At 45.3% G+C, this 9,907-nt stretch overlaps 1 protein-coding gene across 1 annotated transcript in view; it reads left to right on the top strand.

Annotated features, from left to right (window-relative positions):
• LOC103514467 (E3 ubiquitin-protein ligase hyd-like) overlaps nt 1–9,907 on the top strand; it is a gene marked incomplete at its 3' end in the record, with an annotated part of 49,955 nt that overhangs the window by 20,934 nt on the left and 19,114 nt on the right. Inside the window, exons 11-21 of the mRNA XM_026827427.1 lie at nt 920–1,173; nt 2,127–2,388; nt 2,463–2,618; nt 3,718–3,721; nt 3,833–4,103; nt 5,056–5,281; nt 6,015–6,182; nt 6,733–6,857; nt 7,331–7,569; nt 8,879–9,027; nt 9,573–9,765. Coding sequence (XP_026683228.1) covers nt 920–1,173; nt 2,127–2,388; nt 2,463–2,618; nt 3,718–3,721; nt 3,833–4,103; nt 5,056–5,281; nt 6,015–6,182; nt 6,733–6,857; nt 7,331–7,569; nt 8,879–9,027; nt 9,573–9,765 — 2,047 coding nt within the window. The remainder of the gene's footprint in view (nt 1–919; nt 1,174–2,126; nt 2,389–2,462; nt 2,619–3,717; nt 3,722–3,832; nt 4,104–5,055; nt 5,282–6,014; nt 6,183–6,732; nt 6,858–7,330; nt 7,570–8,878; nt 9,028–9,572; nt 9,766–9,907) is intronic.

The following is a 9,907-nucleotide window of genomic DNA, read 5'->3' as shown; positions in this document are numbered from 1 at the left end:
GACAGTCATTTTGACCGCTTTTGACAGATTTCGACCGTTTTTGCGCGGTTTTCAGCTATAGCGACAAAACGGTTAGAGATATTGTAAAAGTTAGGGTAAAAGAACACTCAAATAAGCATCATTCAATAGGGATAAGGAAGTCGTGTGATTGTTCACACCAGTTTTTTGGCTTATGATTTTCTGGATAAAAATTTGGCACCACCACTTGTTTCCTGTGTAAAAAGGACCTCTTGATTTGATATATAGGTCGACCAGGTTTGATAAGTCCTTCTATGGGACAGAGTGAACCAGACAGACAGACGACACGAAGCGAATACAATATGTCCGTCCCTTATTAGCCTTTTTATTACTATTGTAATAATAAAGAAGGACAGACTACAAAAGCAAACCTTCGGGGACCGAGGTGGGTATCAGACTGGGCTTGCACGCCGGAAGTCCCGAGGGTCGAAGGTTCTTTGGCTCTGTGCTTGAGTCTTCCCGTGGTACAGACGGGGTGGCGTTTTTCGTCAGCCTCATCAAATCAGCCTAATTAGGGTCAATTGCTTTGGGCTGACATTTGTGTTCTGGCTACACAAAGTTTTACAAGTCGATGGCGGCCTTCACCCTCATCGCTCTGCGCTTTCTATTACAAGCGCTTACTCATTTTCCCTCACAGGCCTGAGTATCCTCCCCGCTAAAGTCCAGTCACCAGAATCAATCATTCCAGTAAGCACACCTGTGTATCTGTAAACGAATCGCCGTGAATGGCACGGTTTTCTCACCTTCGTCAAGATCGCAGTGACGCTCTGACAAGTCATGAGAGCTGACTAAGCAGGGGATATACAACCTATTACATGATTTGATTGATTTTGAACTTCGAACCCATAGAAGGAAATATTTGATTTCAATCCCTCTCCCCCTCTTCTCCCTCCTCCCCCAGGCCGAGTACTCAAGGTGGACGGTATGTACGCCGCCGTCAAGTTCCCCTCCATCGCCTCCTCTGCCTCCCCTCTCTCCAAGGAAACCAGTGGCGGCCCGTCAGCCAGTGCCGGGGGCCAGAGTGGGGCCTCGGTGTCTGGGAATAGCAACGCCACCACGCAGACCACGCCCCTGGGCAAGGATAGCGTGGGGGCGGGCGATGAGGGACTGGCCCTGCTCCAGGACTGTCGACTGATGAGGAAAGACGAACTGCAGGTGAGTGGTAGAACAGTGGACCATGTGTGACGGTCTTTTGTCTAGCGGGAAACTGTGGGTCAGACTCCAAAAATTTGGAGCATCCACCCTCCCCCCTCTTCAAAATCCTGGATATGGCTCTGATTGTATACAAAATATCTCAAGAACGGTTTGTCGTAGAGCGATAAAATTTGGTATGATATCCCGGTATGGTCCAAGGACGCGACTGTAACAATTTGGTAAAAATTGGACGAGCATCCACCCTCCCCCCTCTTCAAAATCCTGGATATGGCTCTGATTGTATACAAAATATCTCAAGAACGGTTTGTCGTAGAGCGATGAAATTTGGTATGATATCCCGGTATGGTCCAAGGACGCGACTGTAACAATTTGGTAAAAATTGGATAGTCACCCATCCAGTCAAAGCTTATCCAATGTTGCTTAACCCTTATTCCGCAAACAGTATGTATATAATTATGTATGTTGCAAATGTCGGGATTTGTTCGCTGTCATTAACACTTCGCTACAATAGGTGATGGTGGGTTTTACATACATGTTGTAAACAGTAAGATATCGAAAATATTCATATGGGAATATTCATTTGGTATGATATCCCGGTATGGTCCAAGGACGCGACTGTAACAATTTGGTAAAAATTGGATAGTCACCCATCCAGTCAAAGCTTATACAAAGTCAATGTTGCTTAACCCTTATTCCTTAAACGGTAAGATATCGAAAATATTCATATGGGAATATTTCAATCTATGTGATTTTTCACGCCCAATCGAATGGTACAACTTTTAGCACTATACGACTACAGTTATGGAGTTACAGGTTCGAAATCCCCTTTTGTCAACGATTTTTTTTAGATCCTCAAATGCAATCGAAAGTCGTGTGATGTTCACACCAGATTCATTTCTTTCTTTTTTTTTACTTTCTATTTTCATTCTAATTGGACTTTTCCCATTGCCCAGGTGGTTCGAGTAAACAGCACGACGCGCGCGCCAGAGTGTTTCCAGCGCATCCCGCGTCGCATCGCGCTGCCTGACTCCGTATCCAACATACTCACGCTAGCCGTAGACGGCCGGGGCATGCACACCATCGTCAAATCGGCCGGGCCCAAGCTAGCCTACACGGTGTTTAACGTGACCACGGCCCGTGTGGAGCAGGACTGTCCGTTCCCGCTAGACACACAGTCGTTCCTTGGTCTGGAGCCGAGTAATGTGTGCCTCACGGGTGAGTAACAATAGTGGGCCGGGCCCAAGCTAGCCTACACGGTGTTTAACGTGACCACGGCCCGTGTGGAGCAGGACTGTCCAGCATGCACACCATCGTCAAATCGGCCGGGCCCAAGCTAGCCTACACGGTGTTTAACGTGACCACGGCCCGTGTGGAGCAGGACTGTCCATTCCCGCTAGATACACAGTCGTTCCTTGGTCTGGAGCCGAGTAATGTGTGCCTCACGGGTGAGTAGTAATAGTGGGCCGGGCCCAAGCTAGCCTATAATAGAAGTGGGCCGGGCCCAAGCTAGCCTACACGGTGTTTAATGTATTTAGGGACCTCAAAACGTGTTTTGGCACTTAAAACTGACCATCGAAAATTTGACCCGATTACATACTTTCCTTCCTATAGGATAAGGAAAGTAAAAACCTGTTGTAAATTCGAAGTTCTTATGACTGTACATGCAATGAAATCTAGGACCCAATATGAAGTGTCCTTGGCTATGATGATACTTGTCTCGTTTTCTTGACCCCGCCGGGAATCGAACCCGGGTCTCCCGCGTGCAAGGCGAGCGCAATGACCACTACGCCATGGGAGCTGCCAAGTAAGTAATATGACCGAACATCCGATATTTAACCCAGAGGCTGATTGAGAGGCTGACGAAAAACGCCGACCCCGTCTCTGAAGAAAGGGTTCTTCCCGTGGGGGGATTTTCAACTTCGAAGAGTGTAGAGACTGTAAGGGCAGCACGAGTCAATCTTTAATTCGAGCACCCTAGAGGGAGGGTTGATTTGTGGTGTGACTGAGTTTTGCATTACCTATGTATTGAAAAAGGAAAAGATCTATTTTGGTGTCAGTTTTACTGATTGGAGTGACTTGAAAATTCGGATTACTATCGGATATTCTATAATTTAGAATTTTACCTAATTTTTTTTCTTTACTCCATTAGAATAAAATGAAAACAAGTCAGTGATGATTTTTTAAATAAACCTTTTTTTACACAGACAAAGAGACACATTTTTTTAATGCACACATTATAAATTAGATAAAGATCTATTTTGGTGTCAGTTTTACTGATTGGAGTGACTTGAAAATTCGGATTACTATCGGATATTCTATAATTTAGAATTTTACCCTTTTTTTTTTTCTTTACTTCATTAGAATAAAGTGAAAATAAGTGATGATTTTTTAAGTAAACCTTTTTTACACAGACAAAGAGGCACATTTTTTTAATGCACACATTATAAATTAGATTTTTTAAAATGTTTTTTGTGTTACTTCAACCCACTGTACCTACTTGTGGTAATGGTAATCCTAATCCTTCATCTCCTCATTTCCCCCCAGGGATGCCCAAGGTCAGACATAGATTTTTTTAAAATGTTTTTTGTGTTACTTCAACCCACTGTACCTACTTGTGGTAATGGTAATCCTAATCCTTCATCTCCTCATTTTCCCCCAGGGATGCCCAAGGTCAGACCCCGTTCATGCTGTCAGTCACAGTACGGGCGTACCAGGCCGCCAAAACCCTGTTCAACACCATCGTCAAGCTGACCACCAAGAAGCGGTCTCGACGGAACCCCCCCTCGGCGCCCGTTGTGACGCCGCCCGCCGCCCCTGACTATGAGACCCATGTGATGGGGGACCCGCTGGATATTCCACTGCCCGGGGAGGGGGCACCCCCGCCCCCCACGACGGGCACCGGCACTGCTAAAGTCAACGGTACCAGGTATGTACCGATTTATAAGTCACCTGAAGCCGGAAGCGCGTTGAGAATCACAGAAGAAAAAAATTGCCTTGAAAATGTCTGAAGAAATTGCCATGGACCTGAGCTGTTTCCTCCTCAGTTGACACAAACTTCAGCTATTCACCTGAAGTTTTAGACGAGGAGGATTCAATTCAGCGGAAGCGCGTTGAGAATCACAGAAGAAAAAAATTGCCTTGAAAATGTCTGAAGAAATTGCCATGGACCTGAGCTGTTTCCTCCTCAGTCGACACAAACTTCAGCTATTCACCTGAAGTTTTAGACCAGGAGGATTCAGTTCTAGGTTTCATGTGCTTGTGAGAGAATTGTCATAGTACCTAAATAAAAAACATCTACCGTCATCATCAGAAGTCCTTTATCTCCCTTAGGTATTAAATTGTTGTGAGAGCCAATTTTACCACAGTCTTAGGGTGAAATCAAAAATGATTTTGGTAGTCAAAATAAAGTGACATACATATATAGTTAAGATAGTCTTTTACAAAGGTGTCATTTTCATTTGAAATTGTGTCAAGAACGAAAGCTTTAGATGTAAAAGTAAAAGATGTGTACGAGTAAAACTACTTCTCTTCGAAGTCTTGAGCAGTTTTCCCGAGCGTCTAAAACCAGCCTGCAGTTGTAATGAATATGATCGAAGACATATAGCAGTTTCTTTTTATCATAAAAAATAAGAAACTTTCTGACCATGTTGTTATTCTATTTCCCAGTGGCTGTTGTGGTTCTAGAGATAGAGCGATCAGTGTGTGAACTATGAAATGTGAACTGTGAATGGATCTCGTTCTTATAATATAAGATTTATGATCTATTTCTATGCATTTATTATGATATTTATGATCTATTTCTATACATTTATGTAGGCACATTTTTTTGCTTCTCTTCCCCTACATAGCTAATCCAATTTCTCCCCCCTCTCTTCTCCCCAGGTGTCTCTCATCGTGCTAGCGTTCACCCACCAGACCCTGTTGGACAAGATCCTCGCGTGTAACTACAAGGCGATAGTGGACACCCTGTATAAACTGGAGCGAGACGGGAATGTGGACGCCATTCGGGCCATCCTGTCTGAGCGGTGTGATGGGAATAGAAACATTCTGCACGCCTGTGTCACACTGTGTCAACCTGTATCTAACAAGGACCCGGAAACTACAGGAGGTAAATAACTTTCTTTGTTCCTCTGTTCAAAGTTACTGTTGAGGTCTGGGGGACGTTAAACAGGGAGTACCCTGCACGCCTGTGTCACACTGTGTCAACCTGTATCTAACAAGGACCCGGAAACTACAGGAGGTAAATAACTTTCTTTGTTCCTCTGTTAAAAGTTACTGTTAAGGTCTGGGGGACGTTAAACAGGGAGGAGACCAGCTTAGTCTGCCTGGGAGACTTTAAACAGGAAGTATACCAGCCTGAATTTCCCTTGCTAAAGAATTAGCAAAGGTTGAGTGCGAAGGGCATCCACTCGTAAAATTCTTGTGGCCAAACCAAATGTCAGCCCAAGGCAATCACCCTACCTAGGGCTGTTTGAGAGGCTGACAAAAAACACCGACCCCATCTGTACACAAAAGACGATTAACCCGAAATGGTTTTGATGTCCTCAGGTGCCACGTGGCCAAATGAAGAGGAAGACCAGCCTGAATTTCCCTTGCTAAAGAATTAGCAAAGGTTGAGTGCGAAGGGCATCCACTCGTAAAATTCTTGTGGCCAAACCAAATGCCAGCCCAAGGCAATCACCCTACCTAGGGCTGATTGAGAGGCTGACAAAAAACGCCGACCCCCATCTGTACACGGGAAAAGCCGAGGCAAATGAAGAGGAAGATGAGTTGGCCTCCTGAGGCCTATGATTAACCTCCTGAGGTCTATAATTAATATGTATTGTGGTTCTTTCTTCCAGATATAGATATGAAAGACAGACTAGGTGATGGAATGAATGATCCACCTAGCTCCCTATCAGAGGAGCCTGTACCTACGTTGAGTTGGCCTCCTGAGGCCTACGATTCGGCCTCGGGGGATGACGATATTCTCAGTTTGTCCAGTGGAAACAAACTGCCGCGCCATAGCGGTAAGTATTGAGTGGGGAAATAAGTAATTATAGTGGTCAGAAGGTCCCGGGTTCGAATCCCACCATCGTTTGGGGTGGGATGGATTTTTGTTTATTTTTTGTGGGCACTTGATTTATTTTGGGAGGAACGACTTGGCGGGGTCTTTTTTATGCCATTGAATGTATTGCATAGTACACAGGTACACGTACCAGCAACATTTTCATCAGAAACATTGTTTCTCAACAATCCAGAAATGTTTTTGCAACAATCCAGCAACAATCTAGTAACTCTTTTTATTCTCCAAACTTATCATCTCTGAAATATTTTCCTTGACTTTTAGTGTGTACATATTTGATTTTATCTTGAAAGTTGCTCACCATTCAAAACATATGTTTCGCAACATTTGCGCAACGAAATAAATATTTCCGGTGTCTACTAGGGCAGGCGCGCTTACCTAATAAATTCCCTTACCTCAGGCGCGCTACCTTCAAAGCTAAGCTCGCTCTTTTTACAAATCCCTTATGTATTTACAAAATCCTTAAATTACAAATTGCTTTGGATTTCCCACAGGCACTGACCAAGTACCGGAATTCATCAACATAGCATCTCTACACAGCGAGCTGATAGCACTCTCAGCTAGTGGACAATTATACCAGTGGAAGTGGACAGAACCAGAACCCTACAGACACCCAGACGTAAGTAGATACTGTTACATTAGACTCATGTGGTCTGTGTCGTAGCAAGCCCATCCCGTAGTATGTTGCTCATCAGATGGGCGATAAGAGACACAATACTTCCCATTTAGGCGCTGGGTCAACACGAGAACACCAAAAAGTAACCCGTTGAATTATTTACAATCGAAAAATGAGTGCAAGTTTTTTTCTCTTTCTTTTTCCTTCTCAAATTTTATGAAGTGGAACAAAGGTAAAATCTTGTATGTTGACGCAGTTCGAACGAAAAAAAAGTGGTCATATTGTTTAAATTTTATTTAATGAGATTCTTTTTTTACTTGGTCTTTTCCCACTCAAGTAAGGTCGACATTTCGTGTTTGTGTTTTCCAAGCTGCTCGGTTCTGGGCGAGGCTGCAATCCAAGTTTTTCTCCTTCAAATCTTTTGACCTTATCCTTGTATCTCAGTTGAGATTATTTTGCAATTATCTATTTTACAGGGCGTGGTACATCATCCGAAAACCATACCGATGGGTCTGCTGTACGAGCGTGTGATTCATTTGTCAGGCTCCGGAGTGCGATGTTCTGTGTCCACTGAAAGTAACAAGGTAAGCACAAGATCTTTACTTAATGAGCGAATTCGTATGGATAGAATAGAATATATCTTTGGACTGGGGCTGGGAGACGTTAAACAGGGAGTAGACCAGCTTAGTCCGGCTGGGGGGACTTCTAGCAGGAAGTATACCTGCCTGAATTTCCCTTACTAACCTCGGTGGTGTAGTGGTCAAGGCGCTCGCCTGGTAAACAGGAGGGCGTGGGTTCAATCCCAGCCGAGGTATGGAATACCTACCTCGGTGGTGTAGTGGTCAAGGCGCTCGCCTGGTAAACAGGAGGGCGTGGGTTCAATCCCAGCCGAGGTATGGAATACCTACCTCGGTGGTGTAGTGGTCAAGGCGCTACCTACCTCGGTGGTGTAGTGGTCAAGGCGCTACCTACCTCGGTGGTGTAGTGGTCAAGGCGCTACCTACCTCGGTGGTGTAGTGGTCAAGGCGCTACCTACCTCGGTGGTGTAGTGGTCAAGGCGCTACCTACCTCGGTGGTGTAGTGGTCAAGGCGCTACCTACCTCGGTGGTGTAGTGGTCAAGGCGCTACCTACCTCGGTGGTGTAGTGGTCAAGGCGCTACCTACCTCGGTGGTGTAGTGGTCAAGGCGCTACCTACCTCGGTGGTGTAGTGGTCAAGGCGCTACCTACCTCGGTGGTGTAGTGGTCAAGGCGCTCGCCTGGTAAACAGGAGGGCGTGGGTTCAATCCCAGCCGAGGTATGGAATACCTACCTCGGTGGTGTAGTGGTCAAGGCGCTACCTACCTCGGTGGTGTAGTGGTCAAGGCGCTACCTACCTCGGTGGTGTAGTGGTCAAGGCGCTACCTACCTCGGTGGTGTAGTGGTCAAGGCGCTACCTACCTCGGTGGTGTAGTGGTCAAGGCGCTACCTACCTCGGTGGTGTAGTGGTCAAGGCGCTACCTACCTCGGTGGTGTAGTGGTCAAGGCGCTACCTACCTCGGTGGTGTAGTGGTCAAGGCGCTACCTACCTCGGTGGTGTAGTGGTCAAGGCGCTACCTACCTCGGTGGTGTAGTGGTCAAGGCGCTACCTACCTCGGTGGTGTAGTGGTCAAGGCGCTCGCCTGGTAAACAGGAGGGCGTGGGTTCAATTTTTTTTTTTTTTTTTTTTTTTTTTTTTTTTTTAAGATGGGTGTTTCACCGCCGTTTTTATTTCGTAGCAATTTCGTGCTACATTAGACGCTTGTGGTCTGTGTCATAGCATGCCCATCCCGTAGTATGTCCCTCATCAGATGGGCGAGAGAAGAGACACAGTCATTCCCATTTAGTTGCTGGGTCATTACGAGAACACCAGAAAGTAACCCGTTGAAATTTTTTGCAATTGAAAAACGAGTGCACATTTTTGTCGATGGTAAGATTCGAACCCGGAACCTTCTGCATGGATATGACTTCTCGGATCTTGCTAACCAAGTTGAATGATTTTCCTCAGGGGCGTACTGCCGTTCTCTCAGCGCAAGAAGCTGTGGGAGAAGTATCGTACCAAAACGAGAAAACAGAAGCCATCCTCTTGCTCGGAAATAGTCACCGGGAGTCAGGTGTCCATGAAGAATTGTCCTATGTATCAGGCTGGTGCTATTGGTAAGTTGTTATTATTATTGTTTACTCTTTATTGTTTATAATTACACGTACACAAAATACACAGAAATTACAATCGAAAGGGGCGAAATTATTGCCTAAGGCAATCTCTACCATTCAACCCTAAAACAAACAGTGTGCCACACGAGAACACCAGATTTTCCTCAGGGGCGTAACAGTAACCACACTCCTTACCGCTAGGACACTCCGAGGTTAAGTTTTAGAGGTCGTTAAAAAAAAAATAGTCAAATGAGATTAAAAATGAAATCTGGTGTGAACTTACCATGTATATCTGCAGTTAGACTATGGAATTCTCTTCATAGGGATACAAGGGACTTACAAAGTGTAAGGACATTCAAGACCTCCCTGGTGAAATATCTGAGAGGCACACAGTGAAAGAAAAGTTTAGTGGTTAGGTAGAAGAGCTCCAGGAGAAACCTACCACTTAGATTTTAGAAGAAACCCATCTCCCTCCTTGTTGGGAGTCAGTGCAGTGATCCTGAGGTTTTACTGTCCCCACCTCTAACACATGTTGTTTTTCTCCCCAGGTTTCACTGTGTCCGGTGGTGTCCCTAAGGTGGGTCAACTACAGAACGCCGCCTGGAATCTATCCGACACGTGTCGCTTCAAAATACTATCCCCGCCAGCTCCTACCCCTCTCACGACGACTAACGTAGAACAACACCGGCCTTCCTCCAACAGTTCCGCCAATCTCAATACTATCTCAGCCAATATTATCAGGTAAGAAGAAATCTAGGGCTCTTTTAGATAACTAAAGGGAAAGTCACAAAAGATCTAATCAGGTCGCAGTGACATAGGGCGTTTATTATAGCCGATGGCCCTACTTGTACCAATATCTACCAATAAATAAGTAATAAGATAT

This window comes from Diaphorina citri, unplaced genomic scaffold (assembly GCF_000475195.1).
Source record: "Diaphorina citri unplaced genomic scaffold, Diaci psyllid genome assembly version 1.1 scaffold1147, whole genome shotgun sequence".
In the NCBI taxonomy this organism is placed as follows: Eukaryota; Metazoa; Arthropoda; class Insecta; order Hemiptera; family Psyllidae; genus Diaphorina; species Diaphorina citri.
This window is presented reverse-complemented; position numbering and strand designations above follow the sequence as displayed.